The following is a 25,593-nucleotide window of genomic DNA, read 5'->3' on the forward strand; positions in this document are numbered from 1 at the left end:
TACTACAGTACTAAAAAAGGGAGAATAATAACTACATTTGAGGAGGAAATTGAATCAAGGAATTAAGTAAAATGCAGAACAAATAAGCAACTGCTCATGACTGGGACTACAATTTTGTATATTGGCTTTGAGGTCGCATAAGAAACTTGTGTTCTGCTTTACAGAATTAGGAGAGATCAAGGTCTATACTTAGCACTGGTCTATAATGCAACACTTGCCTCAGACTGGCATCTATGTGGGGCGTCTCCCAGCCCCCCTAGCCACATCATCCTATACAATGCACTGCTGTACACTCGCTTCCATGTTTGTGGAATTGGAGCAGAGAGAAGCAATCACCCCGCTCAGGACACACCTATACAATAAAGACATGGACTTGGAAAGCAACGGCCAACTCCGTAAGAGAGAATTAGCACTATCTGTCCGTGAGGCTTTCGTGGGTATGGAATGCAAACAAACAAAAAAGCCCATTAATGAATATTTGAGATGTAAGCACTCAGGAAGTAGTACATCCTTACTGTTCTCTTGCAAATTCAGTTTATTAGCGGCACCATCTAGACATACAAAAGAGGGGCAAGGTGTTTCAGGCAGATGTGTCCACGATAAAAACACATTAAAATTATCACAAAATATCCACACAATGGCCTGGTTCACCTGCCCCAATAACATCACAGGATGCTTGGCAGCTGAATGAATGAATCAACTCCACTGAAGAGCCCTGCTTTGGGGATTAAGCAAGGAGCTATGGAAATGATCCATGGTGTTAATATCTCTAACAGCCATTCACATATGCAAATCATCATTTGATGTTACAATCAAATAAAAATGGGCATATGCGAATCAGTCCTATGGGTATGGACTGACAATGGCCAGTTCTTGTGATCATCATAAACATCCCAAGCCAAGTTTCCTACTCCATATATGGCTACCACTATTCATAATAACCATTACATGAAAGCAGCATTTTTTTTAAAAAAAGATGAATATATCATCATAGCTTTCCCTTTTTCTTGGTAAGTAGGATTTATGGACAATGGAGGAATCTCAGAAGTAACAAATTAGGCACACACAGAGGGGATGGAAAGGATTCACTTTAATAATTGATTTTAAACAGTAAAAGCCTCAAAAAGCTGCATCAACAGAAATCTCTTTCAGTGAGCCCACCTTGTGGCTTGTGTCATCTGAAAGAGACAGCAGTGATCTACTTTGCCAGCTAAACCATAACACCACATTTGGAATTGCTTTGACAAACTCCAGAAAAACATCTCTTCATGTGCGTATGTGTGCACTGCCTTTTATTTATTTGTATGATGTATTTTATTTTTTGAAAGAGACAGCTCTTATTTTTGTGCAAAGACTCCACACTTTGCTGATTCAGCATTACTGCAGAACAACAATCTGAAGCAATCGTACCACTTCAATTATTTTTCAAAGGAAACTGTGGCTAGGACAGACTACAAAAACAGGGATTTTTTTCACTGCAAACTGTTATGTTCCCTTAAGGGGAAAGGAAATCCTGGTAAAAATGGAGAGGGTGGCTTTAAAGGGCTTCAGAGATGACACAAAAACAACTGCGAAAAAGGCTGATATTTAGTATCCTATATGGCCGATTTCACTTGTGTATATAACCTCACAGTTATGGAATTACCTTCCCTGAAAATGCCACTTGCTTCCCCCCTTTGCAGCATTTAAGCAGACTTAATTTTTTTTTTTATTCCATCAAGGTTGTTACTGATTCTATTGCTTGCACTCTATTTATAATTTTACCTGATGTTTTTATTATGTTATTTGTTCCACTATTTTAACATGTTTATGGCAAACTGTCTCGTGAGGGCTTGTCCTGAAAAGCAGGGTAGAAATAATAAATTATTACACACCGCCTCCTTCCTACTGGCATGCATTTGGTAGAGAAGTAAAATTATACTGCAGAGGAAAAAAAATGTGTTGATGAAGAAGATCTGCCACTGAACTTGAATAATCTAAGAAGGGTGTTGAAAGGCAAGGACTGTCATGTTATTGCACTGATGCTCACCTGCCTGTAGTCATTTGTGCAGTTCTGTGGATTGCCTACTAGGTTGCCAAGCAGTCAGTAAAAGTCAAGCCCAGCATTCAGTTCCAAGCATGGCCAGTCATATACCTCTGGAAGTTCACAAGGCATGCATGATGGTAATGGTCATCCTTATTGTTTAGCCTCTATGTCTGGTACTTAGACACATCAGGCTGCTGCTGAAAAAGGCAGCCCCGTGTTAAGCTCTCCCCCGTTCCCCATAATGGTTAGGCAAAAATACCCATGTTGTAACACATCATGCATTTGCTTCCCTCTGCCAGTCAATGTTGCTCCCCTTTGCCCATCAATATGAAAGGGCAACAGGGAAACAGACAATGAGATGACACCACAACACAGGTAAGTGTACTTAAGTGTTACTAGGAGAAGGGAGAGGATGTGACACAAGGCTGCCATTTTCACCAATAACCCCTACGTTGAGAGTAACATCTAGTCCCATATTCAGAGACAATGCAGTGTAGTGCACAAAGTACTGGACTTGGACCAGGAAGGCATTTGCTCGGCCGTAACATTTACTGGATAACCCTGACTCAAGTCACGCACACACATGGTCTCCTCACCACCACCACCACCACCACCACCACCACCACCAAAGAAAACCCCTTCATAGAATCATAGAATAGTAGGGTTGGAAGGGGCCTACAAGGCCATCGAGTCCTTCCCTCCTGGGAAGCCTCCCTTTATCACATGCCACTAATCAGTCTCAAAACTGTTCAAGAGAGACGAATGAGTAAGCAGTTACACTGAGAATTCTCACGCAAAGGGAAACAATCTGTTTGTTTTCCCATAATTATAACTCCCTCGCTGGGCTGGCTTTCCCATACTCCCAGAACGAAGTGTGTGAAAAATCTCTCCTTTCTTAACAGGCCTCCTCCTTTTTACCCAAGGCCGACAATCCTGTGGACAAAATGCCACAATACCAAATCTCAGTTCAGCTTTTTGCTGAGGTTTTGCAGAGCAATTAAAAAAACCCTTCACCGCAGAACCTAATATCTGGGTCGCCCACTGTGACAGCCCCCTGGAGCATGCAGGGCTGCTGTCAGGCGCACAGCCAAGTTGCATTTACATGAAGGCATTTACATGCCATACATGAGATTGCCACAGATTCTGCAGTGGCAACAGCGCTTTCAGATCCACTGCCGTCTTGGAATCATGGTGGGTGCCAGCTGCCTCTACAGCAGGGATGGGCAACTTGCGGCCCTCCAGGTGTTTTGGCCTACAACTCCTAACAGCCCTAGCCAGCATAGCCAATGGTGAGGGAGGGTGCTGATGCACTCGTGCCCTGCTTGTGGGTTCCCAGTCAACAGCAGGTTGGTCACTGTGTGGACAGAATGCTGGACTAGATGGACTCTTGGGTCTGATCCGGCATGGCTCTTCTTATGTTATATTCTCATGTGAGTTGTAGGCCAAAATATCTGGAAGGTCACAAGTTGCCCACCTCCTGCTCTCCAGCACCTTCCAGAACCATATGATCAGGCAAGCGGCACCTCTGCATGAAAACAGCTCACCTGCAGGAGAAATCTCAGGTTGTCTTATAAATTCTGGCAAGCCAGAGGCTGCAGCTTGACAGAAAGTGTGCTTGGTTGCCCCTTACAGGACCAGGCCCTCGCTCTACTGCTCAGAGCTGGAAGGGTGGGGCATTTTGGAAACAGCACGAACACAGCCTACCTGCAAGCCTCATGGGACTCAGCATGCTCCTGAAACAATGGTAGTGGGATTGGGATGTCTGAATTGCAGAAGACTACCTAAAACTAGAGCTGTGCAGAAATGGCCTCTCAAAATTCTCCAGCCTATTTGTGGGCAATTTCACCGAATTTCTCCTAAGGGAGGAGAAATTCTCCAACAGTTTCTCACAGATAGGGCTCACTGTTGGCAGGGGTTGTAGCACAGGTTCTTTTTTCCTAAGGGTTTTTTGGTTTATTGCACTGCTTCTGCAGGTGGCAACAGCATCAACTCCGTTGAGGCTTCCACTTTTCTGAGGCAGAATTTTGAGTTTCTTTTGGTGGTATTTTTGAGCTTACCTAATCACTGCGAGGTGGTTGGGGGTGCTGTGTGTGTGTTTTCTCTCTCTATTACACATCTTTCCATTGCTCTGCAGCCTCCCAGGCCACCTGCACTTTCTGAACTGAAAAAGCCCCATGGGAGGAATTGCCTCATGATGTCTTCCTCATGATGGCTTTAACTGAAGTGCAGGAATCCAAGGAGGCTACAGGCTGCTGCAGAGATTATTGTACAATGACAGACAGGACACTCATGTACATTCCTCAGCCACCTCATAAGTAAGGAGAGCACAAGAACCACAAACCCAACCCATGAAAATTTCTCCGAAATTTCTTCTCCTTTGAATGTCTTTTCGAAAGCAATTTATTTTCTATCAAATTGAATGAGAATGGTCGAAAACATGTGGGAGAAATGTTCAGCACGGCACTACCTAAAATCTTAGGATGAAGGAGAGAATATTGTGAGAATCAACTATAACAAGGACTATGGATTTTGTTCACCGTTTGTCTTGGAACCCTGAGCCATCCGTGATCTATGAGAAGAAGCTGGACAATAAGAACACAACACAGAACTGCTGAGCAATTCTCATTCATCTCCCAAAGCATCCCTTTTAGGATCAGCTGTTAAAAATTGTTGCCAGAGTGTGTGTGTTTCCATATTTTTATTTTTGGTATTCTGAGATATACCCATGAGCTTGAGAAGAAACATTAATCATGCATGACTTACAGTATGGATTAGCAACTGTATGTCCACACTCAAATCTGATTGGTACAAACAACCACCAGTTGCCAACCTGTAGGCAAGCAGAGTGTGGAGGGAGGGGAGAAGGGGCAACAGGCATGATGATGAGAAGCAGTCCTGGTCTGCCATCCTCAATTCCCTCCTGGAAAAGTAGCCCCCACCCCTCCGCACACACACAGCTCCCCCTCCAAACTAGCTGCCAATGAGGGACTTACAGCGCTGTAAAGGCTGGTAACTTTTTCTTAAGGTGTAAATGCACCATCCACCCAACTGCCTGGGAGAGACAAAGAAAAATACCAGGTATTCAAGTAATGGCTTTTGCCCAGCTCCATAAGATGGCCAACAACAAAAGAGCTGGATAAGTCCAAGGTATATTGGAGACTTTAGATCCAGGACACAATTGTTTCATCTGCAGGTGGATTTGAAAAATGAACACGAACACACACACACCTGCAAAGCTTTGCCAAAAGGCCTACAGGAGTCAATAAGTCAGACAATCATTAGCTTGTTATGAGTCACTAGGATCTGTCCGGGACACAACCTCGTGAGGCTTGAGCCATTAAGAGCAGACCATGCTGAAGGCTAATAGAGATTGGCTTATATCCACTTAAGAGTGCCAGGTGAGGTCATCTGACCAAAACTTCCATGAGAAGCTACAGCTTTTTAAGATGTCCAGGAAAGAAATTGTATTGAGGAAATAAAATTCTTGCTAACTTGATACAAACACACACCTCTGTGGGCAGACGTCATCAACTCTTCATTATTTAAGAGAGAAGTTACTTTGGTTGTTCCAAGCTTTAAAACTGTAACATCATTTTAGATGGGTCAAATGTTGTAGCCTGGAATTTTTAGACAGTTTCTCAGGAGTCACAGTGAATACAATCCATCTGTATTAGAAAGTCTATGCTTGGGGCATTCAGGGTGGGATTTAGCAACCAGAAATTGTATAGAGATCATATATTTCATAGAATAGTAGGGTTGGAAGGGGCCTACAAGGCCATCGAGTCCAACCCCCTGCTCAATGCAGGAAGATCTATTTATAGATCTTCCTGCATTGCAGGAACATCTATTTATATCTATCTATCATCTATCTACATCTATCTATTCCTATACATCTATCCTATACATCTATCTATAGAACATCTATCTATTCCTCAATGCAGGAACATCTATTTATAGATGTTCAACCATGCACAGGCTGGGCTCGCAGGTAATACTAAATCAGGATTTGTTTAGCCTAATTGTGGCTTGTTTGAGCATCCAAACTCGCCCCAAGCAACACATTGTGGTTTATTTTTCAGCAATAAATCCCAATTTGAAGCCATGGTTTGTTGTTAAGTTATGAATTCTGGCTTCTTTAACCATGGTTTGCTGTTGTGTCCAAATTCAGAATCCTGGCTTGTTCCTGGTTTGTTTTGGCAACCACCGCACCCCATCCCACCCCACTGCTTGCCAAACAACAGAGGCACGAAGCAAGTGTGGCTAGAAAATAAAACCACTTCACAATGACTCTTATTTGTACCTTCCCAGAACTTGCCCTCTCTCGTCATTCTGCCTAGCAATAGACGCCTTTCCTCAACCAATTCCTCCCTGAATAGCCCTCCATCTCAAGCTAGCCCACTTAGATTTGTGGCTACTTTACGAGGAGAGTAAAATTTAAAGGGACTGCCTCACTAACATCTATCCAGGACTACATGTTGAAAGCACAACCTAACTCTTAATGGGACATCCTGAATGTTACAAATGCTGACCTTTCTTTGCAGGTTTAATTCCCAGTCCCCCAGCTCCTTGTTGTTTGCAAGGAATGTGTCACGTCAATGACCAAAGAAGTCACCCCGAAGTGCTACCTGAATGGTGCCATGAGCCCCCAGTCTTTGGAGAATAATTGGGTAAATTAAAAATGCTTTGCTGGAAGCTTAGAGGTACTGATCGCTAAAGAAGGGGTGGGCAGGTGTGGGGTGCATTCCCTGAGGGGCGGTTTAGGATCAATGGGATAAGCATTCACATGTCCCTTCACCTCCACTAAGTCAGCAATGTGGGCTGGCTGCTAATAATTTCATGGAACTCCAATGGGAATGCAGTGAGCAGTCTTGAAGTGACAGGCTTTTCCTTTGTGCTGGAAGGAAAAGGTTAAACAACTCAGGAATCAAGCCTCCATTGGGCACATCTAGGAAGGTGGGAAAGGGAGAGAAGATTGTTTGGGTTGTGGTGAGGAGAGTTTCCCACCCCGTTTGTGCAGCTGACCAATGTAAGTGAGCTGGTGACACCATCATTGAGTGCCATGAAGATGTTTGTGATATCAGCCGGGAACTGGAGGAGGGTTGGGGAACAAAGTAGGAACTGGTGAAACAAGCCGCAGTTTCTTTGCTCATTTGCAAGACTGATCCTGGCTTATTCAACAAACTATGGTTAAAACAAATCCTGGCTTAGTGTTACACATGAACACAGTCAAAGTCTAAGGGCAAAATCTTATGCATATTTGCTTGGTAATAAACAACACTGAATTCAGTGGGATTTACTTCCAAGAAAATATGCACAGAAGATTTGGACTGCATCTAGGTCCACCAGCAGAGGTGGGGAGAGGAAAAAGATTTTGGGACTAAGGGGAAAAAGCAACAAGATTCAGATGAGGTTTTGAAGGCCTACCCTTGGATATATTCAATATTAAACTGCAAAAAAAAGCAGTGAATTTAAAGAGCATCTGTTGTTTTTATACCTCATGGTAACTATAGTGAGGTTATCAAGAGGCCCTTTATTGAAGCAAAGTGATTTTTGTCACTTAACCCACTTAACTATTTGTAAGAGCAGTAGTAATTCAATATGCAGAATGACTGAGTTAGTCTGAGATTTAGGTGTCCCTGAAGAATTATCACATAGGATGCCAAAACACAAATGAAAAGATCATCTCCAACACTACCTGCCCTACAATTGCATACCAGCTTTAAAAAAAAGAAAGAAAGAAAAAGAAAGGATAAATATTTGACTGGTTAAATAATTGCTGTATCAAAACATTAATAAAACACCATTTTCCCACTCGTTAACTGAAGAAGGCAATCTGGAAAGTATCTTATTTTTACAGGGAAAATGAAGAAAATATAACAAGTTCTCTCTCCAAGTTATGAATAGGCTTAAATAGTTTATCCCGCCTCAACTCCATGACATACCCAAAACATGAACAACAGCTTTCTTAAAATAATGATTACCTACTGTCAGAATAAATTATCAACAGTAGCTACCGCCTCATTTTGTTTCCCATTGTTCTCTTTAAAACTTCTACTATTTTCTTCCATTCTCTTACCCCTGTCTATTTCTACCTCAAACCCACACTTAGATTACTATTAGTGACACCAAAGCAGTTTGTAACTATATACGACTTACAGGAGCTGTCGATTAGAGCGATTGGGAATTGCAGCGTATAGTGCAAACCCAGCCATTGTGGGTTATTCGAGGGTTAAAGAGTCCTCGCATAACCCTACTACTAATCAAGGGTTATGCAAGGGTTGTTTAACTCTCAAATAACCCACGACGGTTGGGTTTACACAACACGCCGCAACCACCAATTGCTCTGATTGGGGGTTGCATATTCAAAATGGCAGCTCTACACACCTAGCATGCACCGCGGCTCATTGTGGGTTAAATAACCCAAGGTGACCCAGTCATGATGTGTGAACCAGGTCAGAGTGATGTGGGGTGGAAAATTTTCCAGTGCTTTATTTTTCTATGGAAAACTTTCCATTTCATAAGTTAATTAGTAAAAAAATGAATGGATGCCAATTGCAAATATAATTTTAGTCAAAATATTAATTACAACTTTGAAACAGTTTCAAAGTTGTAATTAATATTTTCAAGTGATTATCCCTAGCAAGTATGTGTGAGACTACATATATTTCATTGAAATACATATATGTCTCAGAGTGAAATGGATCTGATAGGTAGTGACAGTGAAACTGGGGATGTCTGAACTCTGTTGAAAGAGATGAGTGGTTGTCACCACATCCTGCACAGTTCTTTAGACTGCTAAAATTAGTGTGTCAACAGTTTTTCCCCCTTCATGGATCACTGCCTTGTTGTGGCAAAGGGGCTTGCGTAACTCAGTGAAGCCATAAGCTATGCCGTGCAGGGCCACCCACGACGGACAGGTCATGGCAGAGAGTTCTGACAAAATGTGGTGCACTGGAGAAGGAAATGGCAACCCACTCCAGTATTCTTGCCAAGAAAACCCCATGGAACGTATCACAAGGCTAAAAGAGATGACGCCGGAAGATGAGCCCCTCAGGTCGGAAGGTGTCCAATATACCACTGGGGAAGAGCAGAGGGTATTTCCAAGTAGTGCCAGAAAGAGTGAAGCGGCTGGGCCAAAGCTGAAAGGACACTCAGCTGTGGATGTGACTGGTGGTGAAAAGAAAATCCGATGCTGTAAAGAACAATATTGTTTAGGAACCTGGAATGTCAGATCAATGAATCAAGGTAAGCTGGAGGTGGTCAAACATGAGATGGCAAGACTGAACATCGACATCTTGGGAATCAGCGAACTACAGATACTGAAGCTGAAGCTCAAATATTTTGGCCACCTAATGCGAAGAGAAAACTCTCTGGAAAAGACCCTGATGCTGGAAAAGACTGAAGGCAAAAGGAGAAGGGGACGGCAGAGGATGAGATGGCTAGATAGCATCACCGATGCAATTAATATGAACTTGAGCACGCTCCGGGAGAGAGCGCAGGACAGGAAGGCCTGGCGTGCTATGGTCCATGGGGTCACGAAGAGTCGGACACGACTGAACAACAACAGTTTTCAGTACCTCTGTTTTTTTCCCTTAAATGTAAACAATGTAAAAAAAGCACATGCCATTGTCTTTAATTTTTTACAAGCATTCCAATAAAAAAATCTACATAATACAATATTTAAATCACGTTAAGTGTCCTTTAATTTCCTCCCTCAAATAATACCTGTTAATTTTTTGTACCAATACCCCACATGAGGTACGTTTTTAGCTTTTGCTTAAAAAAAAACTAAATACAAGTAAAATAAACATGCTAAATTAGGTCTCTCTGGGTCACGGGTGGGCAACTTGTGGCCCTCCAGATGTTTTGGCCTACAACTCCCATCCTCTCTAACTAGTATAGCCAATGGTGAGGGATGATTGGAGTTGTAGGCCAAAACATCTGGAGGGCCACAAGTTACCCATCCCCACTCTAGTTTATCAGAACATTTTCCTATGGAAATGACCCTAGGTTTTCTAGAAAAATCTCCAGAATTTTCTGGAAAACCCAGATCACTGATCAAACATATGTTGGATTAAGCCGCATATTTTAGACTAGGATATAAGGATCAGCTCTAGTTAAAATTCCTGCACAGAGTGCAGGTGTATAAATAATGCAGATAGCATTATACCAACATCACATCACAATCACCTCGACTATCCAGATCCATCACAGGGCAGCATAGACTGCACGTGAGGACTTATTTATTTATTTATTTATTTAATTTCTATACCGCCCAATAGCCGAAGCTCTCTGGGCGGTTCACAAAAACTAAAACCAAACCACACACAATAAAACAATTTAAAATATATAGAACATTAAAACCACAATATAACAATACAACCACAATAAAACCTAGCAGCAGTACAGGAGTTTAAAATACAGATTTAAAACAGCAAAGATAAAAATTTAGAAAGCTAAAATGCCTGGGAAAATAAAAAGGTCTTCACCTGGCGCCGAAAGGAGTACAATATAGGCGCCAGGCGAACCTCACTAGGGAGCTCATTCCAGAGCCGGGGTGCCACAACAGAAAAAGCCCTCCTCCTAGTAGCCACCCGCCTCACTTCCTTTGGCAGGGGCTCACGGAGAAGGGCCGCTGATGATGATCTTAAGGTCTGGGCAGGCACATATGGGAGGAGGCGATCCTTCAGGTAACCTGGCCCCAAGCCGTTAACGGCTTTGAATGTTAACACCAGCACTTTGAATCGGGCCTGGAAATGGACTGGCAGCCAGTGCAGCTGGAAAAGTACTGGCGTAATATGAGCTCGCAGGCCAGTCCCTGTTAACAATCTTGCTGCCCTATTTTGGACCAGCTGAAGTTTCCGGACCGTTTTCAAAGGCAGCCCCACGTATAACGCATTGCAGTAATCCAGACGAGAAGTTATCAGAGCATGGATAACTGTAGCTAGGCTATCTCTGTCCAGATAAGGGCGTAGTTGGTATACCAGCCTAAGCTGATAAAAAGTGCTCCGTGCCACTGAGTTCACCTGTGCCTCAAGTGACAGTTCTGGATCCAAGAGCACCCCCAAACTACGAACCTGATCCTTTAGGGGGAGTGCAACCCCCTCCAGAACAAACAGATCTGTGGCAGAAGAATCTGGAAGGTCCCTAAGAAGGCCTTTATTGACAGACATGCACCCATAATGGCCAAACTGCAGTGCAAATAATATAAGTAGCTTCCTCTCTAGTTGAGAAATACATGAACATTTATTAACTTTGTGGGATTATATAAAAAGCAAGCAAAAATATTGAGGTTACAAGGGAACACAAAGAACGGAAATTATTTTCTCGGGGGGAGGGGGGTTTAAATATGCAAGTCCTCTGAATACTTCTTCGTATGAAAGTCTATCATGACCAATTTACTTGGACAAGTTTGTACCTCTGCTCCAATTCTTTTGTTTTTATTATGTCAAGGTACTGCTCTTTTCTTAATGGGTGTGTGCATGTGCGTGTGTACAACAGCGGGAGAGAGAGGGGGAGAGACAGACAGACAGAGCGAGGGAGGGAGAGAGAACACGGAGAGGGGGGAAGAGAGAACATGAATGAACACAAATTGCCAACACACACACAAACAAAAAGACATGAGGCTTAAAATAGCTGTTTGGTCTACATGCAAGTAGATTTACTCATGGCTGTTTACTCCAGCCAACCTCTTCAAATAGCAGAAACACTTTTCTAAAGCTTTTACCAAGGGGAGAATTGTCTCTTACATTAACACGCCAGAGGCATCATAAAAATGAGATCTAAACGGATTTATAGTTCATAATGAACCTATACATAAAACTAAAAAAAATACACAGTAAAGGTTATTTTAGCACTTGAGAGATAATAATATAGCAAAGATTCAGATACAATAGCTTTCTTCCCTCAATTTCTACTTCTTAGTTGAAAGTTAGAAGAATTAAGAGGTTTTGACACATCACAACAAAGCATTTCTAACATAATGTTAGCAACTTCTTTCACAAAAGTACTATATAAAATCTGTAAAATTCCCAACAGAAGTATTGAAACTTTACTAAGTATCTGAAAGTGAAAACAGTGAAAGTATTGTATATATATCTGAAAGCTTCTCTAAACAGCCAGTGGAATTCAGTCTGAATGTGCATAGTCTGGAATATGATTTTAAGTAATATTTTCCATGAAAATAAACAGAAATAGAGACATCATATTATACACCCAGAGAGAGTTATGTTGTGAATAAGATGTAGCACTACAGCAACTTAAACCCTGCAAAGATTTTTGTTTAAAAAACACAAAAACACCCCCAATTTATGTCAGAATATATATGAAGTTGACACTGAATTCATTCAGAGTTCATGATCTGATGGTACTCAGTATGCTGGAGGGAGATACATTAACGATTTTAAACTTTAGATTTAAATTCCTTTCTCCCCCCCCCCGCTTCTCCCCCCAATCCTATTTGAAAAATAAATTGAAAGCAGAACTAAACAGCTACCTTAAGCCAGAATAGAAGAGAAGTTGATTAATAAATCATAGTGCTAATCAAAGGTTTACAAAAGCAAGGGAGAGCTGAAAGGCTCTTTTGTCAGTGTGGGAATATTTACAATACATAGAACATCACGATTTGCATCACAGGGCATCCAGTTGTTTAGCACTACTTCAGTACTTAGCAACCGACTGTAGACTCCATGTTCTGTCATGGAGATCATGTGGGTTGTTACACAAGCAAGAAACAGCAGCATGTAGTGTCTTGGAACTACATCTTCCAAGACACTAACAGTAAACGTTATCACCAGACATGCATAAGAAGCAGTGCTACATCTACATTTTGTTTGCTGAGATCTCAACTATATTTAGCCAATACTCAATAGTCAAACTTTGGAGTTTAGATTAAAAAAGACCTACTGTAGTTTGGTTCCAGAAAATGGTGTTTCCCTCATTGCTGCTTAACACCCACCAGAGGCTCAAAAAGGTTTTTGTGAGCTCCCTTTGGTTCAAACAGCAGGGCTCTTATGTTCAACCTTTGCTCAAATACCATCTAGAGAATTAAAAGGATGAAACCAAAGGTTCTCATAGTTTTGTACTCTATACTACTCACTCCATGAAGAATACACACCCCTGGTCACTGTTAGGGCCTGAAGGATGGTTTAAGGACATATGACACCCACAGTATCTGTGCTGTCCTGGAGGTGTTCTGAGAGTTCAGCAGTTTGTTTGTTCATTTCTATACCACCCAATAGCAGAAGCTCTCTGGGTGGTTCACAAAAATTATGCACCCATCAAACTTCCAAACTAGGTTTTAAGCTCTCTTCCAAGTTTAAGATGTGGCTTAGTGGTTTGGTGAAGGCATTCACAAACAGTGGAAAACATGAAAACCCACAGTACGTGCATGTCCTTCAACCGGATCACGGCCAATGTGGCAAACACTGAAATTCATTATGGACTTCCAGGGCAGAGCACAGGGTAGTCTCCTAAATATGGACATTCTGTTTCTCCCTCAATAGCGCTTAGGACCCCCATCGAAAACACGACCAACCATTGTGATTAGCCTGCATCAAGAAGGGCCATTTCCAGATCCACAGATGACTTGAACCTCACCCCAAACCAGAAGGGCTCACCATTTGAACTACCGACGGTTTGCATTCATTTAAAGACATCAGATCATATCCCAGGGCATCATATATAGTTGGGTAAGATCTTATACGTTAAGGTTCTTAAATAACTGATGCCTTTTAGCATATAGTTCAGTTTTTAAAAAAATCTTACCTACATCATACTGGAACTGAGATGGAGAAGAACAGAGAATACAGCATAGAGGTGCCAAATGCCCATTCTAATGTTCAAACATCACTAGGCAATCGCCATCCCACAAAATAATATTATATCTATTTCTGTACTATCTGCTATCCATTTACTCTCACCCTTCCAGTTTCTGCTCCTTTGTCAAGTCCCAATTTTCTGTGCTCTTTATTGTTCCGCCCACCAGACTTAGATTGTAGGCACTAAAGATGAGAAGTGCTACATCATGCATGCAGCATATTGCCAAGCACACAGATGATCCCAAATGGGTAACATAAAGTAAGAATACAAGTACAAGATTAATTGCTGTTATCATGGTAGTAAACAACGGGATGGTGATGCTGGAAAATTAAAAAAAAAAAACAGTCTACCCAGGAGAATTTATTTTGCTCCCACCAAGAGAAATAAGCAGAGCCTGAAAACTGTAGTTTCTCTCTCTCTCTCTCCCCCCCCCTCTTTCTCCCTCCCTCTCTCTCTCTCCCCCCTCCCCCCCCTCTCTCCCTCTCTCATACACACACACACACACACACACACACACACACACTCTTCTTGATGGGGAATCTCAGGCACATTTAGAAACTCTTTCATCTCCACATAATACTCTAAGAAATATGTCCCCGAGTACACTTCCAAATTTGTATTTTCCCAAAGGCTTTCTTCAAGTATACACATAAGGCCGGGGGGGGGATACTGAACCTTCATAATCAAAAGTACACATGCTCAGTTTCAGTAGTTATTGCAAGTACTGAAATGAATAGTTACAGTCTAATCCTATGCATATGAATATGGACTTGAGCACGCTCCAGGAGAGAGCGGAGGACAGGAAGGCCTGGCGTGCTATGGTCCATGGGGTCACAAAGAGTCGGACACGACTGAACGACTGAACAACAACAACAACAAGGCCTATGCATATTTACTCAAAGTCAGCCCCAGGAAGGTCAATGGGACTTACTCCCAGGTGATTTGGTATAGAATTACTGCAGCTTAAGTAACAAAAAATGATATGGTGATCACATTCCTGTTTTGGAAGAAAAATAACTTCCCTTCTTTAGTGTTCGCGGAGCTCTCCCCGCCCACTTTTCATCCATATGCCTATGTACTAGGCAGGACTGATGTCAAGGGTAAGCATGGGGGGTCAAGCATCCGCTGAGGGCCCGCATTCCAGAAGAGACCCGCTGATAAGAAGCCCCTGAAGTTGCTTCTCCACTTCATCTTTGCAACCTGCTTGTGCACCTGCCTCTTGCTTTAACCCAGATGAGAGGGTGAAGCACTAGATGCCGCTGCCTCCTTGCTCACTGGCTCTCTGCAAGTAGTAGCAAAGGTGAGAAAGAGGGTGAGGGGCCACAGCAGCTGGTGACAACGGCTGTGAGAAGAGGCTCACTGAGGGAGGGGCCCCGTTGCGAGGCCTTGCCCAAGGGCCCTTGAAAACACAGAGCCAGCACTGATTTTGAGCCTATTTATTTAGGTCCTGAAGCCCCATTGACATACTTAGAAATTAGAGATGGGGTGGTGGGTGGGTACAAATTGAAGACACCTCTGAAGAGGCTGCAGGGGGGGGGGACTAAGACATTTTAGGGGGTTGCACTGACCTCATTACATGTACCAAGTGGCCAAGAGTCTTTCCCACACTGCTGCAGCCTGCAGCCCTTGTTTTAAAATGCCCCGTGTGGGCTTGCAGTGGTGTAGAGCTTTTCCTGCACAGGGCTGCAGTCCAGTAGCGCTTCCTAGAATGACCACGTGGTGTGGCATGGGCGCATGGGCAATCTACAAGCGCTGCCTAGATGTAAGCCTTTGTGCAGAGAACTCTGCTCTGCTGCAAGTGCAAATGGGGCTTTTCCAAAGATGTAGCTATTTTTGGAAAGGAGGCTTCCTTGCTGGTCCCAGGCTCCATCTGGCTCCATCCTATATATGGCCCTGAAGAAGGCCGACAGATGAACCCTTCTGACAAGGAAATGTAGCTTTCTAGAAAGAAAGGAGGCCAATGAGCACAGCAGGACATTATGCTCCATTACACTTCCTTTACCATAGCAAGGGTTCTGAGGAGTTGAAGAGAGCCAGTGTGGTGTGAGAGCCAGTGTGGTGTAGTGGCTAGAGTGTTGGAATGGGAGTTGGGAGATCTGGGTTCTAGTCCCCACTCAGCCACGGAAGCTCAGTGGGTGACTTTGGGCCATTCGCAGACTCTCACCCCAACCCACCTCACAGGGTTGTTGTTGTGAGGATAAAATGGGGGGAGGGGGATTATGTATGCCGCCTTGGGTTCCTTGAGGAAAAAAGGCCAGATATAAATGTAATAATTGATTGATTAATTAATTAATAAGAGGGCAACAGACTCCAGATTACTTGGAAGACAGAATCACAGAATCGTAGAATAGTCGGGTTGGAAGAGGCCTACAAGGCCATCGAGTCCAACCCCCTGCTCAATGCAAGAATCCAGAGCATCCCTGACAGATGCATCCCCGACAGATGGCTGTCCAACCTCATCTTGAATGCAAGGTTCCCTGCATGGCACTGTTGCTCGTCAGTCACCCAACCATATGAAGCGGAACCTTGCTTTGTTACCTCCGCATCTCGAGTGGCAAAGCCACTTATGCCCTTATCCAATTCCCAAGTGGCACAAGAAAAATGAAGTACATTAATACATCCCCTTCATACCTCCCTCTCCTTCACAATTATATACACCAGTGGTCTCTGCTCCACTTTCAGGTAGCCCCTTAGATGGATGAAAGTAGAGGGGAACTTCTGAAGGGAGTCCGAGGTTATGTTTTTCAAGGGACTTCCACTACTTACAGGCTACTGACAAGCAGGCTACTTACACTAAAAAGCCATTTGCCTCTTCAGCCACATAAGTGGCTGCACTGGAAACTTCAGTGAATGGAAAATGAGCAATGGAGTCTGACAGACTTGATCAGGTTACACAGTGAGAAATAAATGGGCATGGGACCTTTGTAAGCTTTTTGCCAGAGCCATACGGTAAGAAAATGCAACAGTCTATCAAGACCAAGCAAACCTGAATAGCGGTCTTCAACAAAATGAAGCATTAAACAAAATAAAACACTGATCTATGCACCCGAGTCACAACATTATTTCACTTACCTATAGCCTGAGCAAGTGCTATAACAACTTCCTGGCAAGTTGTAACTTCTGTGACGCCACAGACGATCCTCTGGACTCCGTCAACCCATACCTTCAGCTCCATGATTTGCCAGATCACCCAATGGCCATGGATGCAGTCATCAAGATGTCAAGTCACGTTTACAGCTATGCCAGATAGCACCAACATACTGGCAGCAATTATTACCTAGGAAAGAAAAGAAAAAAGCCTATTGTTTAAGATATGCCCAATAGAGGTTTTGGGTGGACTAGAGACAAAGGTTTTTCTACTATGTGAACTATTTTATGCCTAGAATGTAAAGTAATCTAAGTATAAAAACTCAGCTTTCACTTTAACAAAGCTTTTCTACCCTCTCTCTTCCAAACAACAGAAAGGGTATGAAGTCATTTTCTTATTTGGCTCCTCTTAGAAATTGGTTGGGCACACTTTCCTGTTATTAAGAACAGAGAAATAAATAGGGTTAAAAAGGGAAGACATGCAATTACATGACCATCATTTAAAAGCAGCTTTCCCTGTAGTTGTATCAAGACACTGGTCCAAGGTATTTTGCTGCCTGAGGCAAAGATCAAAATGGTGCCTCTCCTCATTCCATGTACAGAAGCCAACTGGATGTGTGGTTGAATCTTACTAGGATACAGGTCAGTGTTCTCTACCACATTTGATGGCAGCAGGCTAGCTTCATGGGTACAGGCAAGACTGCATGGCGTATGCAGACAGCTCTGTCCTCCATCACCTTGCCACCTCCCTCCTGCCCTGAGGCGGCTGCTTCACTTTGCCTAATGGTAGGGCCTGCCCTGAGTTGTACACACTAATCTTTCTAATTAGCCTCAATTTACTTTTTTTTTTTAAAGACCAACGTTTATTTTGTTATCTCAACAAAACATTATGATAAAGCATTTCCATTATTCACAAGGCATAGCCAGAAGACATTGTCAACACTTGTTCAATGATTTAAATAGCAGTACTGAAGTTGGCCACATTTTATACACCACAGATTCAAATTTAAAATATTGCAGTGGTGAGAAAAAGTTAGTGAACTCTAATGATAATTATGGAAATTCCATAGTTTTACCATGATAGCCTTCATGAATCAAAACAAATCATTTTCTAAATATCCAATAGGGTTTATATTAACCAATCCCATGTCTCGTGAAATAAAACGATATATAAATTAGGCAAACAATTAGTATTTAAGAGTCAGGGTATGTGTAAAAGTAAATGAATCCCTGGTTGCATCAGCTCAATTAAAGGGAATAATTAAAATCAAGTGTTTAAGTAATTAGGTAGAACTTCAGGGGTGATTTTGGGACGCCCCACCCTATAAAAGGATCAGAAGCTTTGTGGGTTTGGTCTTCACCATACAGTTGTGTGGAAACATGTCATACTACGATCAAAAGACATCTCTGAGGACCTCAGAAAAGCAGTTATTGCTGCTCATCAGTCTAGAAAGGGTTACAAAACCATTTCTAAGGATTTGGGGCTCCACCAATCCATTATCAGACTGATAGTCTTCAAATGGAGAAGGTTCAAGACCATAGTCACACTGCCCAGGAGCAGTCATCCTACCCAAATCTCTCCAAGAACAAACTGGCGTATCATCCAGGAAGTAAAAAAGAACCCCAGAGTAACATCCAATGATCCGCAGGCCACTTGCACCTTGGTTAATGTGAGGTTCATGACTCAGTGATCAGAAAAAGACTGAACAAGAATGGTGTTCATGGGAGGACAGCCAAGAGAAAACCACTGCTCTCTAAAAAGAACACTGCTGCCTGTCTGAAGTTTGCTAAAGATCACATAGATGATCCCCCCAAGGCTTCTGGAACAATGTTCTCTGGACAGATGAATCAAAGGTAGAACTTTTCGTCCTCAATGAGAAATGTTATGTTTGGTGAAGAACGAACAATGAGTTTGAAGAGATGAAGCTCATCCCAACCATCAAGCATCGTGGTGGGAATGTGATGTTTTGGGCCTGCTTTGCTGCCCCAGGACCTGGATGGCTTGTAATCATTGATACAACCATGAATTCTGCAGTGTATCAGAAGATTCTAGAGGAGGATGTCAGGTTATCCGTCCATAAGCTGAAGCTGAACTGAAAGTGGGTGATGCAACAAGGTAATGTTCCTAAACATACAAGCAGATCTACAAAAGAATGGCTGCAGAAGAAAATATTCCATGTTTTAGAATGGCCTAGTCAAAGTCCGGTCCTAAACCCCATCTTAATATTGTGACAGGACCTGAGGTGAGCTGTTCACACAAGCAAGCCCTCAAATGTCACTGAGCTGAAGCAGTTCTGTAAGCAGGAATGGGCCAAAATTCCTCAATACCCATGTGAGAGACTGATCAATGGTTATAGAAAACACTTACTTGAAGTCACTGCTGCTCAACGGGGTGCCACCAGATACTGAATCTAAAGGTTCACATACTTTTTCACACATGGATATTGAGTTGTGGATAAATACATGTTGAAAAAGCACCATGTTTGTGTGTCATTTGTTAATCAGGTTATCTATTGTTCTTTATCTAGCATTATGGGATTAGATTAAGATCTAAGAACATTTTAGGTTGGAAATATGTGACAGTCCTAAGGGGTTCACAAACGTTTTCTCGCCATAGTTCCATATTTAGATGTGTACTTTAGTTTGATTTTGTAGACTTGAAACCACTGTGAATAACTCAGATGCCCACTAGACCATTCTTCTGGTTGAATAAAGGCTGATCAAGGGCCAATGGCCAATTAAGTACCCCTATAATCTCAGGTTCCCCCATCTTTACAAAATAAAATAAAACACAACTGCGATAACACATAACTGGTCTCTAGCAACTTGTCTACACATCAGTTGGTGAAGGATGGACCCTATCCATTTATATATTACATTTTTACCTTGTCTTTTCTCCAAGGGGGTAAGGATAGCAAATACAGCAGGTCCACACAAAAACGCTGTGAGGTAGGTGAGACAGCAATAGTGAATGGCCTGATGAGTAATTTCTATTCCGAGTACTGTTTCTAGAACAGAAACACTGAAAATGCTGGGGCTTACTTCAAAGGCATACAGTTAAGGTTCAAGGCGTAGACGTGCTCTAGAAGCAATAATCACCACTACTGGCATTAGAAGGAAGCTCTAAATACATCCTTTCTTAACATGGCAAGGGCTCAGACACTCAAGTTCTTGATCACAGTCATGAGATACTGGTGAAAAGATATTTCATTTCATGTCTTTCCTTCTGATTTGTCTGGAATGGCCATGAAAACAAACACTGTTATTTATTTTATGAACATCTAAGCTGGGATCCAAAAAGCCCAACAACAACTCAGCTAATCCCACTTACAAAGGAGAGCTGCTTTGGAAACTGAGGGGACCACAGCAGTTTTGTGATGTAGCACAAGCAGCTACTGTTCAAACAAAGTGCATAGCCAAGCCCTTGGTTGGATCCAAAGTACATCTTTTGATCCCAGCCATAAACTATATTTTAGGACATATTTTAGCATTAAAGATTCAGTTTATGTATGGAGTTTTTGCACATATTAAAACAAATATAGACAAAACCATGCTTGCTTTTTTTAAACCCCAAACAACTAGATGTGGCTGCTTTGACAGAGTAGCTTTTCATAGATTTGTTTAACTGGCCTGTAAGAAAATGGAGAACGGTTATTCCATGAGCTGGCTGACAATCAACATTTCTGGATGGACTCAGCTTGTTACATGCATAACTGCCTGTAAGTGATATTGTGCAGCCTCAGAATTCAGACCTAAGGAAATTTAAGCTTGTACAATATACGTGTGCAGGTTATATGGGATGTGCACGCCAGTATAAGCAGTCCCAGGGGTGTGATGATATACTTTTGTAGGCAGACAAGAATATATCCTTCTTCAAAAGGTTCTGTGGTACAGGGCAGAGAACCTTTTTCTAGGCAGTTGTGGGGATACATTAGTTGCTAATAAATGAAAACAGGGGTATCATTACTGAAAGAGTGATCCACAATGCACCTTCACCACCCAAAAAGCTCCCTACCCTTGACAGCTGTGAAGAAATCAACAAATGACCAGTAATGAAGTTTCACAATTCACTATTATTATCACAGTGCTTACGCAAGTTATCATATGCTCAGGCTTGAGTGAAGAACCATTATTTACATGACCCCGTCCAACTAGTTGCATCAATGCTAAACAGCTTTAGGGGCCTACATTCCCTTGCAAAAGCAAACACCTACATTACATTGACGATTTGTTCAATATTTTAAAAGGGGAAACAGCCAGGTGACCTAATTAATTCTAAAAAGAGGAGAGACAAGAACGTTGTTGGCATGGGGCAGTTTCAGTTTTAGACTCTGGATAGTTATGGCCATTACTAAAAGCTGCTGCCCCATGCAGACTCATGTGTGCAATATTCACATTTCCTAACCACAAGTCTAACAGTAGTCCCACATTTTACATGTGGGCTGCCTCAATGTGTGAATCAGACCACAAGCATTTCAATTTAGCGTAATCGCTAACCCCAGTTCTATGCCCTCGATAACCAAGCACAAGTTCAGAACCACCTATTTTGCTCATTTGCACTTTCTCCATTCCAAATTCTACACATAAAATGGCAGGTAAAGCTCAAGAGTATTAAGGGGTAACTAATATGCTTTATGTCAACTTAAGTAGAAAACTGTAACAACCTAAAGGAAGTGATATTTTAACCAACAAAAACAAAAACCCTCTTCATTGTCTTGAACACTATTCTGCTACCTTGCTATGGAAACAGAGGGGAGTAACATATGACTTTAACATATGAATTTGAATGCAGTATCTGCCTCACTCCCATGGTTGATCTCTTGAAAGAATGAAGGTTTTCTATTGTGGCTTGAAAGGGATTTTTTTTTAATAAAAAAGCGTGTTATGCTCACATTGCACCAATGGAAAGCGTCCAGGTACTGGACTCCTGCTCTACAATAGGGCAAATATGACACCTGAAAATGTCAACATGACATTTACATAGTGTGCTTTTGTTATGTATGAAAAATGTGAAGCCGCCCAAAGATCTTAATGATGTAGGGCAGGATACAGATGTTTTAAATAAATAAAATAAAATATGAATGCCACAGTATCGGAATGATAGCCAGCTCATCTAAAATTGCCCAGTTAACTTGTGTGAAAAGAAATACATTCACACAACAAAGAGTTCATCACTGGAGCAGCTTTTATTAGACCATGCTGCTGGATAGTAAAGACTGAATCCCAAGTCAGATAATCAGCACCACTTTTGTTTATGCAGCACCCACATTTTGAGCTTTTACGGCCTGGCCAATTCTCTTGTCCCTCCCCTTTCTGGACAATGTGGCAGGCAGATTTTGGGGCGGGGCAATACCTCCAAGCAGAGAATGGAGTTCAAAGTCATTGCTGATGGCTTGCTGTAAGTGCTGGTGGGGGGGCAATTCAACATCACTTTCAGCAATGTTCCCAGCAATATCCACAATGTCATATGTCAGGTACTGAAGCACTGCAGCCCTGTAAAGTGACACACCTGCTTCAATGCGCACTACTGCAAAGCCTCCTCTCCAGAGGAATCTATCGATACAGCTCACAGAGAATAACAATCCAGCCCAGCAAGACCAGGATGTTTTTGGCAGGATGGCTCAGGCTGTTCAGAGCTCCCCGTTTCACACAGAGCTCTCCGTATCACACTTACTGTCAGACATGTCACAGTCACTCTTGCCACTCAACCAACAGTCTTTGGACTGGTCAGATCTGTCGCTGTAGTTGCTCGTCTTGGCTTAGAAAATTCTTGCCTCCCTGGAAAAGGTTTGTCTGGATTTTCAGCGCTTTGGTTTGCCTTGCTGCTCTTGCTTGTTTTTGTCCGTTGTCCTTCTGTCCTCTTGTCTTTTCTGGATTTCTTCCTGCTTTACAGGTTAAGATATGATGTGAAGGGCTGACAGAAAGAAAAAAAATCTGTGCACTGAGTTTTTCAGAGCCTTTTTATATCTTTGTTGGTGAGTGGTAACATAGCTCCGGATAAGCTGGGTGCCAGCCAATAGGATACTGTGTGCATTGTTACCCAGGCCGGAAGACAGGAAGACACTGACCTGTTAGATCATTTCCATTATCCGTGTGTTTAAGCTGAAATCCCATATTATTTATTACATTTGCCTCTCTAGAAACCCCGGCTGCGCAGCTATCGTATTTCTTACACTCTCAGGTTTGCAAAATGAGCCAGAATTGGAGGAACATGCCAACTGTCTTTCCACCTTGAACAACTACTAAAATAAAAAGAAAAGAAAAAAAGCCAATAATGTTTTGACATATTGTAAAAAAGATCAAAATGGAATCAATTCAGAGAAGAATAAATATGTACTGGATAATCGTCCATCTATTATAGTTGCCAAGCGCTCGCTCTACTTAATGGTACTTAACGCAAGGAGGATGGGCAGCTAGAAGAATGAAGTGGTGAGACAAGCGAGAGGAAAGGGCAGAAAGGAATTTGTTAGCCATGGTTATTCTCCCTTCTTCCATCTCCTTCCTCTCACCGCTCTGCCAATGGTGGCCAACAGATGTACTCTTCCCCTGGCTGCAGTGAGCCAGACCCCTCATGGAGATAGATATTCCTGCTTCTGCTCATAGGGGGCTGATTCACGGAATGCGGCCAGGAAAAAGAGCGTACCCCACTAGCTGTTGTCAGAGGGTGAACATGTTGAGCTAGCTCATCTCTTCCCTCATCACTTTGCCCTCACAGTATTGACCATCTTGTTGACATGGGTAGTAGCTTGCTTTTCTCTTCAGGAAATGCAAGCTGGTCAAAATGGTGGAAAGCCACCACAGTGATCCTCATAGCAGTTGGTACACCCTCAGTATGTAAATATTCTGCAGAAGAATAAGGGTAAGAAGCCCCCCTTCATTGTCTTCTTAGTATTTGTTGTTCAGTCGTTCAGTCGTGTCCGACTCTTCGTGACCCCATGGACCCCGGAGCGTGCTCAAGTTCATATTCATTGCATCGGTGATGCTATCTAGCCATCTCATCCTCTGCCGTTCCCTTCTCCTTTTGCCTTCAGTCTTTCCCAGCATCAGGGTCTTTTCCAGAGAGTTTTCTCTTCGCACTTCTTAGTATACCCACATAGAATCATAGAATAGTAGGGTTGGAAGGGGCCTACAAGGCCATCAAGTCCAACCCCCTGCTCAATGTAGGAATCCAAGTCAGAGCACCCCTGTCAGATAGATGGCTGTCCAGCCTCATCTTGAATGCCCCCAGTGTAGGAGAGCCCACTACCTCCCTAGGTAATTGGTTCCATTGTCGTATTGCTCTAACAGTCAGGACGTTTCTCCTGATGTTCAGCCGGAATCTGGCTTCCTGTAACTTGAGCCCATTATTCCGTGTCCTGCACTCTGGGATGATCAAGAAGAGATCCTGGCCTTCCTCTCTGTGACAAACTTTCAAGTACTTGAACAGCACTATCATATCTCCCCTCAGTCTTCTCTTCTCCAGGCTAAACATGCCCAGTTCTTTCAGTCTCTCTTCATAGGGCTTTGTTTCCAGTCCGCTGATCATCTTTGTTGCCCTCCTCTCAACCCTCTCCAGTTTGTCTGCATCCTTCTTGAAGTGTGGTGTCCAGAACTATACACAGTACTCCAGATGAGGCATAACCAGTGCTGAATAGAGGGGAACTAGTACTTCCTGGGATTTGGAAGCGATACTTCTATTAATGCAGCCCAAAAGAGCATTTGCCTTTTTTGCAGCCACATCACATTGTTGGCTCATATTCAGCTTGTGATGGACAACAATTCCAAGATCCTTCTCGCTTGTAGTGTTGTTGAGCCACATATCCCCCATCTTGTAACTGTACATTTGGTTTCTTTTTCCTAGGTGCAGAACTTGGCATTTATCCCTATTAAATGTCATTCTGTTGTTTTCTGCCCAGCGCTCCAGTCTATCCAGATCACTTTGAATTTTGTTTCTGTCTTCCAAAGTATTAGCTATCCCGCCCAATTTTGTGTCATCTGCAACTCTGATCAGCATTCCCTGCACCTCCTCCTCCAAGTCATTAATAAAAATGTTGAAGAGCACTGGGCCCAGGACTGAGCCCTGTGGTACCCCACTCGTTACCTCTCCCCAGTTTGAGAAGGTCCCATTGAGTCTCATGATTTCTTAACATTCTAGAGTCCCATGATTTTCTCTTGCTCTGCTTTGCATATGCCATTTCCCATCCCCATTCCACTGTTGGCACATCTCATCCTTGAGATGCAAAGCTCTTCAATTAAGGCCTCCCACACACACACCATTTTTATCTGTTGACTGGATTATACAAGCCAAGCTCACTTCCTCCTTAGTCTGGCAGAGAGGACCTAGGTTGGCTGGACCTCACGCCCATGTGCCTTTATCTTTGACCATTTGTATCTCCAACCTAAAAGCCTAAACATGTCCATTTCATTTTACTTCTAACAGCAGTAATACATTCTGTAAATCGCCCAGAGAGCTTTGGCTATGGGGCAGTATAGAAATGTATAATAATAATAATAATAATAATAATAATAGCAGCAGCAGCCTAGAATAAAAATCAATCAATTTCTTCTCTCATGAATAACCAGCCAGAGCATCTAATAAAGCAGATCCAAGACTTCATTTGGCACCAATTTGAGGCACAGCACAGCAGTTTTCCCATAGTAGCAAATAGGCAGGTGGCACT

General features: G+C 42.6%; 2 protein-coding genes across 3 annotated transcripts in view; both read right to left on the bottom strand.

The window, feature by feature from the left end:
• Window positions 1-25,593, bottom strand: part of RASSF8 (Ras association domain family member 8) — a 117,215-nt gene that overhangs the window by 10,490 nt on the left and 81,132 nt on the right. For both annotated transcript variants that reach the window (XM_084811147.1, XM_084811148.1), the window contains one exon: window positions 16,919-17,123. In XM_084811147.1, the coding sequence (XP_084667273.1) occupies window positions 16,919-17,021 (103 nt within the window). In that variant the 5' untranslated portion in view covers window positions 17,022-17,123. The remainder of the gene's footprint in view (window positions 1-16,918; window positions 17,124-25,593) is intronic.
• Window positions 22,186-22,617, bottom strand: LOC146340196 (histone H2A, sperm-like). The gene is given in 1 exon segment (XM_084811844.1): window positions 22,186-22,617. A coding segment is annotated over 1 exon segment (432 nt).

This window comes from Heloderma suspectum, chromosome 7 (assembly GCF_057233095.1).
Source record: "Heloderma suspectum isolate Gila_16-S chromosome 7, 16-S_ref, whole genome shotgun sequence".
In the NCBI taxonomy this organism is placed as follows: Eukaryota; Metazoa; Chordata; class Lepidosauria; order Squamata; family Helodermatidae; genus Heloderma; species Heloderma suspectum.